Raw genomic sequence first — 12,641 nt, 5'->3', positions numbered from 1 at the left:
ATGTAAATTTTTTTTCTTGAGTATGATGTAATTCAAAATTACTCGTGCCTTGAAATAAATCACTTTTGGTTACGTAGGAAAAAATAGAAGGAATTTGGAACTTTCTAACCCAAGACTAGTTTTCTCTGAGCCTATTTTTCAATTGACTTGTTAAACTGCAGCTCTTCCTAGACTTCAAGGCCCATGCGTTTGTATTCTGTGCTCTTATATGATACTTATGTTTTGTTAACAGATAATAGGTTGAAAATAAGAGACCAGATAGCTCCGTGTAATGGAGAACAGCAGCAGAACAGAGACTCTGAACCATCTTACAACCAACGCTTGACTTTGTCATTGACTAGTACACAACAGTTATCCTCTGGCTCTTCTGCCTCTTCTGTATCATCACTCTCCGGCAGTGACATTGTAAGCTTTTTCTTTTAATGGGTTAAACTAACAAGAAGCAGAGTTTATGACATTCTTCAAAGCCTCAACTGATACAACAGCAGTTAATGTGATAGTATCCATAAGCTGCTACAGCAAATTAATAGCTTCCCCTGCTCAGAAAAAATACTGAAATCAAATATTTTTTCATTAAATTAAATGGGTCTTAATTACATACTAAATCTTCAGTACTCTTTGTGATAGCAGTTAGATGTAATAAAATATAAAAACCCAAGTTAACAGTAGCTATTTAAGTAAGAAGAGTAGAAATATATCTTCATAAATCTTCCCATCAAGCAGAATCTCCCATTGTTAAATTCTGGTCCTTTTCCCCCACACCCCAAATTGAACATGAACATCATACCATGCTGTGAAGGTGAATAATATTCTTTACTATTTTCACCCAAGCAGTCAGTTCATGTTTTAATGGTAATGGGGCCCTCGTATGCAAAGTCTTGCTGTCAGCTTCCTTGTTTGAAAGTGGAATTTGAAAGTAATTGCTGGCCTTTATTGTAACTTTCTGGAAGTTAAAGGCTATAGTCTCTTTAGGTATGTTCCCAGACTCTTAAGATTCTGTAAGGTGTTTTTGTTTCGATGTGGAGTTAAATCAACATGGAATTGGGCAGTGCGGATTATAAAGCACAAAATTGCATTGCATTGCATGGCATGAGGTACTCATTATAAATCTACTGAAGTGTTCTGTGCTGGGTAGAGGTATTGAGTGGAACAAGATGTAATATCCAGTTAGCTACAGTACTGAATAACTGGATGATGCCGAGAGAGGTCCAAGTACCTGTTTCTTGACTGCTTTCAAAAACTAGTCAAATATGGAATTAAAAGTTGGGAATTGTATTCAATAAAAATTTAATAACTTCTGGGGGACAAATGCATTCTTTATATGTTCTGGTTACTTCCTGTAATTTCTTTACTGAATTTTCTGCGTTGAATTGTCTTTTCACTCCACCTCCAGTAAATATGGTAAATGCTTTAGTTGCACCATCTAGCTAATGGAAAAAGAACAGCATGATGCTTGCCAGTGATACTACTAGCCATGCTCCTGGTTTCAGTATGTTAGTGAGAAAGATATCGCTGTAATAAGTTTTATGAGAAAAAGCAAATATTTTCTTAATATTATGAACTCTCAAAGTAATGCGTGGTGAGTGGTTATGACCTCCCCTTAGTCCCTTTTTGCCTGACACTGAAGGTGAAACTTCATTGCCCAATGCCAGAGAAATTAATGAAAAGTGAAAAGGAAGCTCTCAACAAGAACGACCCGCAATCAGTTTGGGCATCCACACAGTAAATGGAAATGCTGCCTTTTTAAACAAAATACCTGATGCCCTTGTTCTTATGACAGCCCCTAGTTTAAGACCTGGTCGTTTATTGGTGTTCCATCCTTATTAGACTGACAGCATGTTGTCTTAATTTGGAATGGAATGGCGGGTTTCTAACAAATAACTGATGAGTTCATCCTACTCACACTTGGATATGTGAGGATGAGCAAGTTCTGGTTAAGCAGTCCTGAGCTGCACCTGATTCAGGAGGAGAAGCCTATTCTGTTGGAGTGGAAGAGGCTGTCCCGGGCATGATCTGGCATTATACTATGCCCAGGTTCCAGCAAAGGAACATCTAGCATGCGTGACAACTGGTATTTGTGACAAAACTTCTGCTGCACTGCAAACAGGTATGATGCAGCGAACTTTGGTATCAGCTTCAGAACAAGGGAATATGGATGTGGTGCATCTCATCACTGTAGAGTTGTATGTAGTGGTAGCTCTGATCTTGTGGAAGAATTGTTCTTCAGGACAGATTCTGTGTTCATTTAAAGTTAAATCTTCCGAACATCTCTGATACTGGAGACTGAAAGCAAGATACAGATTATAAAGAAAATGCGGGAAACGGGGAGATCCTAGATTGACAGTTTTTGGATCTCTTCTCAATAATTGCAGTTTTATTTTAATAGCAAAATATTCATCCCTATGATGCCACTGTTGACCTTAAGCACAAGGTCTGCATGAAGACACTGTTTCTGGAGATGTATTTTGCATGACTGCAGAATATCTTTTGCTGTGTATCAATGACAAGATCGTAGCTGTCAAATTAGAGTGACTTGATAGTGTATTTGCTTTCCAGTTTACTGCTAAAGTTTCACTGGTAACAGTGATCAGATGCACCTTGACCTTTCCAAGATTGGCCTACCTATATGATAGAAGTCAACTTACGTATGTTGAGGAAGAAGAAATAAGCTTGGCAACTTGTGACTTGATTTGGTCATACTGCCTCTCTCTGAACTTCAGCTCTACTGAAGGTCAAATATTCCAGCTGATATATATATTAAGTGTGCAAACATTATCCAAGCAGTGCAGTATTGCCCATAGCGATCCTGGAATTTTTATTAAACCCTATAGTTTAATAGTTGGTTGTAACAGTAGTTAGTTTAGTTGGTTGTAATACAGCATGCTGTATGGTTTTTAGAGATTTGCTTCCTTCAAGTTCTGGCAGTGTTACAGATTTTTGCCTTATATTCTGTAAATATGGCTCAGCAGCTGAATAGACAAGGCTCCAGGTGTCATGGATTTATGGGCACTTCAGAGATAGCAATGGTTATAGATTTGTTCCAGCAGCAGGAGAACAGGTGTCAGAATAGAACAATAAAAAGGAGCAAGTTTTTCTGGAGGCCTGATTGGCATAAACCAGAGCTAACATTTAGAAGTCAGCCTGTCAACTTTTGTACATACTCAAAAAAATGGAAGTGTCAGGGATATACGAGCTTAAAGTTACTACCCTGAGTTCTTTTGATTCCTGCTACTGCTTTCCTTCCTTCAGGGAGCATACTGATGGTAATCTTTTGAAGATGAGAACTCAGGTACCGCTGAGGAACAAGAGAACTGCCTCCTTCAGGGACAGCCTTCTCCTTCCCCATATTTAATTGTATATGCTTTTTCTTAGTACACTGTCTCAAATTCAGGAAGATGATTGCTTTAATCTCTGCAGATCCAGGAGTAGTTGCCCAGAACACACTTCTGGGCCACTGTCTGCACAGCCCAAAACTAAGAACTGGATCTAATAAGACTAAGTCATAATTTGTACAAAAAGTATCCTTTTATGGATTTTCCAAGGCAGCAAAGCTATTTACAAAATGCCTCATGCCGGCACTGTCTGGCTGATGAAATTCTAGTTGTGCTGTCTTTCAGAAGCGTCCAAGGAAACTGCAAAATCTTAGTCATAAGAGAAAGCTTTCATAAGCACCAGTAAACTGTGGTTCCAAGACTGTAAAAGAGAAATATGTCTTCTGGTATCACTGTTAGGGAGAGAGCTGTCCTGTTTATGGGCTTGTCTTACTGTACCTGTCAGTACAGAGCTCTGACTCTCACTGGTACTGCTAATGTAGTTCCTTGCAAAATAGTGAGTATTGAAATTCCTGCCCTGTTACCTCAGCTCTGTGCAGAATATAAATATTAGTGATCAGGAGCTAACTGAGGAACACATGGAAATAAACCCATGGATACAAGGAGTCTGATCATCAGAATGTACTCAACTGTGCATACATTTTTCTGGATTCTGTTAATTATCAAACTGACCTGTGTAGTAATTGAAGTATTCTGCTGTGCAGGTATTTAAAATACCATGTGCTGCCCTGACAAAGAGGCAGTATGTGTTCTTCACTTACTCATGCAAACAGGTAAGTTGCACAATACTACACATTCCCACATGATCCAACAAATGTTGAAGTGAATAATGGGAGGTGCTTTATAAATATCTTTGCTATCAAGGACAGTGCAAAGTGTGTGAATTTTTACTCTACGGGAGCAAGAGTCAAACTGTTCCACAACAGAAAATAAGCCTCTGGCATTAGTAAATCTCACTTTAACCTTCATACTGAGTAAAGTTATTGTTAGGAGAATCTGAAACCAGATGAAATGAGCTATGTTTTCCCCCCAGCTCTCTGCTTGTTCTGGCTAGTTGCAGATGTCAGTCTGAGAACCTAAGCAGTGACCAAATTCCTCTTGAAAATGCCTTTTTTTTCCTGGGTACTTTTTTATTCTGGACCTGCACTCTGTAACTGGTGACCTAGATTTCTTGTTGCTTAAGCATTGTGGAAAGCTGCTTTTTATTAGCTCAGGAAGTCCTAGAGTAGTGCTGGAGAATATCTGCTGCCTGATCAACAGTCTCTGCCAAGTAAAATATAATCATAGGTATGTTTTTGCAGTCTCATTTTGGTCTGGTATAATTCCTGGTGTTAAGTATGCTCTGCAGTTTTGATGCTGTTATGCCAAATAAGGCATAGTATTTTATGTGACAGTGATACCTGCATATCAGTGACAGATGTAATGGCTCATAGGAAAGCTTTAAAGCTCTCTTCTGTCACCTAATGGATATATCATCTCATATCCAGTCCAGCACATAAGCTCAAAGTTGTCTGTTAGAAGTTCGGATCTAAGAAATTTCATACACCTTATCTCAGTGTTTCTGGTGATAATGTTCTTTGGGCTTCTGTGACAGGATTATTTTGTGAAGAGTTCTGACTTCTCAAGACCATGCAGTCATGTCAAGGTAGTTGAATTTCCAGTGAACAAGGTATCTGTGTAGTCTAGTTTGGGAGAGAACACAATCCTTGCCTCTATTTATCTGTTTAGCACTTACAATATGTTCTTTCAGACTGTTCTTGAAATTTTAGCTGTAGCCATTGCTGTTCAGGCTTTATAACAACCTTTCATCAGAATGTCAGTGCTTGATCTGCCTAATGTTCTGCCCCCATCAGTTAGGGGATATACCAAGCAGTACCTTAAGTGTTTTGTGGAATGTGTCTTTTCACTGTCTTCAGGTACTAAGTACTTTGATCGGATGCATACATTGTGAGAGTAGTATATAAATGTCTGTAAGACTAATACTTGTTATTGCTATCGTTCTGCTGAATGCATACAAGTTCCACGCTGACTTTGGAACTGTTACTTGCTCTGCAGTAATTGTGCCTTAGTACTTGAAATCAACATGCTTAATGAAGTTATCACCATCTCCCCTTCCTTCCTATTAGTCAAAGGCTGTGCATTTCAGCGTATTCGCAGGAACTGTTGTACTTCCCTATTCACAGATAGAGGTCATAGTCATGTATCTTGTCCTGATAAATGTTGCTTTCTTTTAAAGCAATTAAATTTGCAGGTGTAAGATATGCTTATCTGCAGTAGAGGGACAAACACTTCAGAATAGTTACTGTAGCAGCTCTTGTAGTCCTGTTAAACCTGTCTTAATGACTATGATTAATTTGTAGAGTTCCAGTTGAAAGTGTGTGTGTAGGAGAGGGGGCAGAAGAGGGTAGTCCAACAAAATTCTCTGTCTGAGAGCAAGCACTCTACAGATTTTCTCCCTTCTTCCTACATGCCTGAATATTCTCATGTTTTAACCAAAGTAACAATACAAATATGCGTATGGATAGTTGGTCATCTTTTTGTAGAAGAATGCAGGTTCTGTCATATTCTTTTCCACTTCCTGAACAAGTAGAGGCAAGTGCTCTAAAAAGTAGGCCTTTTAATCTTTAAAGAAAAATACAAATGCTGACTTGCAGCCAGCTTGTCTCCAAATAAAGCAGTGGGTAATCCTGACTGTGCAGACATGGACAACCTGATTTTACTAGGGAAAAGCTTTGGTTGACATTTGATTTGGGACTTTTAAGTGTTTACGCCCCATATCCTTTAAAACTCTACTGTTTTCTCCTATTCTTGCTGTGCAGATTACTGACAGTTTCTGCAGACTGGAGGGGAAAAAACTTTTCCAGTGCTGCTTTTGCCTATTTTCCTCTTTCACCATATAGTCCCACATTTGTTTTTTGATTTTTTTCGCCCATATCTCTGACAATGTGCTGTTTTATACTGCCTTATGCTCTCCTTCAGTTCTTCCTTCTCAGTTGCTTAAGCAGTCTTTTATCTATATCCACTTGAAGAATAAATTTCTGCAAACTGCAGGAGGCACAATTTTGAACACAATTATAAAGTAATTTTATTTAATAACAACTTATTCTAAGCAGCAAAGAGTACAGAGGGAATGTGTAAACCAGCAAGTAAAATTGGATTTTGCTGCTGTGATGTCAGTGAAGTAAGGAGAGAAGCAGACAATTTTGTAACAGCTCAGACTACTTTCTGATGCCAAGTGCCAGTCATGTTCTTGCCATATCTTAACATTCCCTCCCCTCAAAAACACAGAGGTACCTAAGCCTTTTTAGAATAGAAGAAAACCTAAATTCAATATTTATATGCTAGTATGGTATATATTCAGCTTGCATAATGAGTTCTATAATTTAGTGCTTAACTTGAAAAACACTAACTGGAAATACTACTGTACTCTTAACAATACAGACCAGTTGAAAGCCCGTGAAATGAAAGTATTAGAGGTAACAAAGGAAACTTGAAATGACACATTTCTGGGACCTTTTTTTTATTTAAGATGGCTTATCTGAAATACAGTGAGTATTGATAAAACATGGAATAAGCCCATGGTTAGGCCTGGCAGGATATAACGAGGTGAGGTTAAAGGGGTACTGTGCTTGTGCTTAATCTTTGTAGATACTGATTAGATTACACCTTTAGTTGTCTTTCTGGAAAAAAAACGCTAACGCTTTTGGAGGATGTATATTTTTCAGTTTGTTTGTGTATTCTGTATATCTTTTACTTTTCCTCTCCTGTAAGCATAATGACCAAGACATTTTCCTTTTGTAATGCAGTTGACCTAAAGGCAGAGAAATCAACCAATTGCGTCTTACTCGAGACTGTTTTGTGTTGCTTATAGGCTGGCACATGGGGATGGTGCAACCATATTGATGCAAATTCCGGCCCCCCCCCCTCTTCCCCCATAGGAGTAGAATTTTTGTTCATCTCAATTCTACTTTATTTACACCATAGTTTAAGTTATGGCTCCACCTACCAAAAAGGGAAATGGCAGAAGCTGATGTGGAAGAAAGGGGACAGGGGTGTAATCCTTGAAATCACATTGGGAAGCATGTTGCTTTATCAAGCAGAGTTAAGTACGCTGGGGCTAAAACCATTCAAGCAAGAGCATGCCTTGAAGTTTTTCTGCTGCACATGGCCCTGAACTATGAAGTATCTGAAGTTTTCCGGTGTTGCTTTATGTTCCAAGGAGTGTGGTTGTACACTTTTACTAAGCCAATCCAGTAGTTAGATGTTCTTGCTGGGGATGTTTCTGTTCACTAGCTGCTCCTGTTTTTCTGTACTGCTGTTCTCCTGATCCTGTGGTGAGCTGATTCAGAAGGTGAAGACAGTAAAAACTGTTTCTGTGGTTCACCTCTGTGAAATTGGCTCATAATAATGTCAAATGCTAATGCAGGTATTAATGGAGAAGGCTAGAACAGGAAAAGAGGCAAAAGGAGTAAGACTGGCAGCAGTTACCTGTTAAATCACTTTAATTGTAAGAAAGGAGAGGAGCCCATGAAAAAATCTGTAGTGTAAAATGCTAACTGTAAAGACCAATTTTCTCACTATTTTCAGTTCTTTGCTTTCAAAGATGGAACACAATTTTTACTGAAGTCGTCATTGTTCTCTCACAGCTTCCAGCTCCTGAATGTTGTGGGAAAGAGGAAAAAAAAAATAAATTCAAATAGTAGAAGTTTGGAGAATAGAAAAAGTAAGAATCTTTTTGCCAAGACCTCTGTAGGTAATTCTTTTGGGGGTGGGGCATGAAGTATAAGAACCCAAATCTGTCACATTAGCAAGAAATTTGCATTCTATTGTTTAAGTTTTGATTTGTGGATACTGACTTCTAGGATAGTTAGACTTTTCTACCACTGGGCCAAAACTTAAAAAGACTGGGATCATGAATTAATCTTCTTAGGCCACTTTAAAAAAATATTATCTTGGAAATTGAAAGCTCTAGAATGATAAGTATTGTCAGTCAATTGAAACTTCTCAACTGACTACATCATGAAACAAAGCAGAAGGTGCCACTTTTTCATGCATTTAGCATCATGGAAAGGAAGCTTATGAGTATAATCAAGTGCCCATGGAAATGGAACTGTTGTCTTGATGGATGAATGTACTGGTACAGTTTACCTTGTATCTTAACCCTCGAGTATTAATGGCATTGAAAACTCTTACAGCCAGACATAGTTAATAAGGAGCTTCTTTCAAGTAAGTATTCTCTTGCTGATGAGGTCCTGGGACTTGTTACAATGGGAGATGCATTTTGCAGAACAGTAAAGGATTTTTTTTGTCCTCTTATGTCAGAAACAGAAGTTTGGATTGTAAGATTGGTTCAGCTCTTCATCTTCCATATGACTGCAGTGTTTTAGCGTTTCTGTCTAGACAGAAAGCTAGGGGATTCCATTTCTAAAATTTGGAGCTAGATGAGAGTTCATCAGTAACACTTGAGTTTCTAGGTCTCTTCCATACTTTATCTTCTTTCCAACATTAAGGTAAATTAAAGAGTCCTCAGTAATCAAGGCTATGAATAGTAGATACCTTCCTTCTAGGTACTAAGTTCTTATTTAGGAAGTTGAAACTGGTTTAAAGTGTGTGTTCTAAAATGGAAACTTCCCAGTAGGATAAACCTGCATCTGGCAATCTCTCTCTTTGTTTCTAAAAGCTTTAGAAGATAGATCTCTAGAAGGTATTTTCCTTGCAGGATGAAGGACTCTGTATGATTGGCATTCATAGTAGTATTCAAGACATCAGGAACTTATCTTGGGTCTTAGTGCAGTCATTGTAGCTTTATTCCTAGATTATTTGCTAAAATCGATTGAGGGATCTTACCCCTTTATTTTACGTTCATCTTTTTACGATGTGACCTCTGTAGCCCTGAACCCAGTAAGGGTAAGAGGTTTTTGTCTTCCAGACATGGATCTAAAGTGTCAGAGCATTACTGGTGTGCATTTGCTTACTGTAGGTCTTCTGATCTTCTGTAGTGCTTCAAATTTGCACATTACACTTACGCGGTATTTTGGATAGCATTCTTAAGACTTAATACCTCAGTGTAGGCAGTGCCTGTGGAAAATCAGTTCTGTTCACATTCGGTTCAGCTTTCTGATCACTGAGGGTTAACCTTTCAGTTTGAGGAAGAAAGGTAATGCTCTCCTTCACAAAAGGGATTTTGATGCTGATGAGAAGTCAGTATATCAACTCCATACAGCAATCCTGTTAGCAATCCAGGATTGCCTCAGAAGAGGGATTACAGTCTACTTGTATGAGACCTGTATCAGTAAATAACATTGAGGCAGAAGAACATACGTATTACAAAATTAAAATAAAGCAACACAAGCTTCCTTGTGTTGAAACTTATCTAGTCACAGTTAAACCATATGACTTCCTTTTCTCTTCCGTCTGCTGCTGCTCCATACTGGAGTTAACTTTTTGTTAGCAAAAAGTTTCTGTTGTTTGTTGGGTTTGTTAACAAAATCCCTTAGAAATCTTATAAATGGGAAGTGTTCCATCTGGGTTAGGTATGTGAATCTTCAGGTGGTCTAAGTGTATCTAAGCAGAAGAGAAAGGGGAGATTCTTTGAGTGGAGAGGCTAAAACTATTCTTTGGTCAAGTTTGTGAAGGTTGCATCGCAGAAGATAGTGCATTGGTTTGGATAGACAACAAGATCCCCTTTTCCCTCCCATCTGCCTGCTCATGGTTACTTGTGAGCATACTCAGAAGTTGTCTGTTCAAACATGATTACCCCCTCTTTATTTTTCCCACTTTTTATAATTCCATGACCAATAGTGTCTGAAGAACCTTCAGTTTAGAAATCCGAGTTCTTGCCCTTGTACCTGACTCTACCACCTACTTAGTTAAGAATATATCAGCTTCATCTTTGTAGAGACCTTAGCCTGTTCCCATGGCTAATATTGTAGGATTGGGCAAAGGAGAAAAATGCTGTCATCCAGGCAGTCAGCTTTGCATGTGCATACAACTAAGCTTAATTTTTTGATCAGTGCTACAGCATGTGGTTGCCCACTGTGAACGTACTTATTAAATGGTAAACATCTGATCTCATAAATAAGACTTAAGCTTCTGCACAGATTCTTGTTACCAGTATGGTCTGTCTCCAGTGAATTCATGATGCAAGTATCTCAACCTGCTTCACAAAGGCATGCTCCAACTTTTACCATTAGTTGACCTAGTAGGAGAGCAGTTTCTTTCTAGAACATATTTTTCAGTAAGCACAACTTCATATGGACCAGTAAAGGAGAGATTGTTCTAATAGCTGACAGTTTTATTGAAGGCTGTTTCTACTGTGGGTATTCACTTCAGCTGGGATGCAAGTTTTGCTTTCTGGTAATTCATTGCTTAGGCTGCTCAGTATTCACAACTATCAGTCTCCCTCAAATGACCTCCTTCTTTCCTCAAGAAAAAGTTTTAAATATTTTCTTGTTTCTGTTCTTGAAAATGTTTTCCTAGACAGCCTATTCTCTGAATACTCTAATTTGGAAAACAAGGCCATGTGAGGGCAAGTAGTAGTGGTGGAGGTTTATTTAAAGTTTGCTTTATTTAAGCGAAGAGTTTTTGCTTCCAGTCAGTTAATCTTTAGAGAAAGAGCAATAGAATATTTTGGTAATTACTTTGACAGTAAAGGTCCTTGATGATCTGAGCCAATACTGTCTTTTAATTTAGTAACTCCTAAACTACTAATTGGCCAAGTCCCATCTCTTGCTATACTTAGAGCCAAACGGATAGGAATGGAAAAAAGCAGTCATGTTTTGGGACAAAGAATAGGTTTTTTCCACTATTTTCAAGTTCAGAATACTTTGGAATTAAGGGCAAGGTAAAAAAGCAGCAGATTTCCGATGGAAAGTGAGGGGAGCAGAGCTCCTAACTAGCAGTGAAGTGGATGACTGGTGTCCATGTACTAGTCTTGACTGGCAGACCATCTCCTTGTTTCTTGGTAGGTGGAGCCTTAACTTTGCTGTTGCTGGGTAGAATGGGAGAAGACTATGACAATTACAGTGAGTAACTTTGCTGTACAGTTAAGTACAATCCAGAACACTGTTCAGAGGACTGATTCTGTAATGGCACCTAAAATTCTAGCCCATGTATCACTAACAGTGTTGCTGTTCTTGTTCCATTTTTTTTTTCCCAACCTTAGTTCCCATCTTTTAATTCAAATTTGGTAGAGATAAAAGTTTGTCTTTAGGTTGTGCTGACTGAAACTGACCTGTGATAGACCTGTTGACATTACCTTCTTGATGCAGGTTCAATTAAACTTTTGCTCAGTATGTAAAATAAACATAGTGCTGGCTTGTATTTTATTTTTTACCATTGAAACGAATCATTAAATTTTACAGTATTCACATGAGTTGATATTTGGGTGCATTTTCACATGCATAGCCTGTATATACTGTACTTTCTGTAAAGTTGCTTTTCTTTTCCCCTTTTTCTCTGCCAAAAGGATTCTGATACACCACCTTGCACAGCTCCTAATGTTTACCAGTTCAGTCTGCAAGCACCGACTCAGCTTATGGCCAGTTTACCACCCGCATTGCCTATGCCAAGTGGTAAACCCCAATCTGCGCCTACGAGAACCTTGATAATGGCCGCCAGTAATCAGGTATGAGCCAACTAAATGGAGCGACTTTTTCATGAGAAAGCGATCAAATCGGAAGTGTAGATCATTTACGCTGTGCTGTCAGTCTAAAAACCTCTGAAGATAACCTTCATATAGCATGTGCTAAACTTCATGTAATCATAAAAGTATTTATCTGCTGTGTCAGAAACGTGGGGAGAAGAATGGGTGGGAAAGGGTTCGCTGTTTGAGACACACCTCTGAATTGAAGAGCCCTTCCACAGCACACTGACATCTAGGAATATGTTGAAGGGAGAGTGTCAGATGTTTGACTCCTTAAGTTGTACTTGAGACTCCTGGTCCCTAACCCGTGTGATATTTGCAGATCTTTAGGCTATTTAAGTTCCTGTTCTTAAAATAGAAACTTCATGTAGGTGGTGTATCTGTAAGCTAGTTTTGAATCTGAAGAAGTAATACTGATCTGTCTAGGCTTGTTTAGTTGTCTTGATTTTTGAATTATTAGAACATATCTGACTACACTTGTAACTTTCTGTAATACATTTTAAAGACAGAGAACAGAGAATTAATTGTGTACATGCGTACAAGAGCTTTTACCAAAATGTTAAATGTGCGCTCAAATGTGCTGGGAGGTGAACGTGCAGGGAAACTGTATGCTACTCAGCTAGCCTGAAGTGTTTTTGCTAATGTATCCGTTATAGTACAAGGGG

General features: G+C 38.5%; 1 protein-coding gene across 8 annotated transcripts in view; it reads left to right on the top strand.

Annotated features, from left to right (window-relative positions):
- The window catches only part of TENT4A (terminal nucleotidyltransferase 4A), a 65,948-nt gene that overhangs the window by 40,352 nt on the left and 12,955 nt on the right, over positions 1–12,641 (top strand). For 2 of the 8 annotated variants that reach the window (XM_074576253.1, XM_074576252.1), the window contains exons 10-12: positions 233–405; positions 4,037–4,105; positions 11,800–11,958. In XM_074576253.1, the coding sequence (XP_074432354.1) occupies positions 233–405; positions 4,037–4,105; positions 11,800–11,958 (401 nt within the window). Of the gene's footprint in view, positions 1–232; positions 406–1,918; positions 1,957–4,036; positions 4,106–11,799; positions 11,959–12,641 lie in introns of those variants that run through there. The other 6 variants (XM_074576256.1, XM_074576255.1, XM_074576259.1 and 3 more) reach the window with 4 other exon arrangements.

The sequence above is a fragment of the Larus michahellis genome, chromosome 2, assembly GCF_964199755.1.
Source record: "Larus michahellis chromosome 2, bLarMic1.1, whole genome shotgun sequence".
Classification (NCBI taxonomy): Eukaryota; Metazoa; Chordata; class Aves; order Charadriiformes; family Laridae; genus Larus; species Larus michahellis.
Note: the sequence above shows the minus strand (reverse complement) of the source record. Positions and strands in the feature narration are given on the sequence as shown.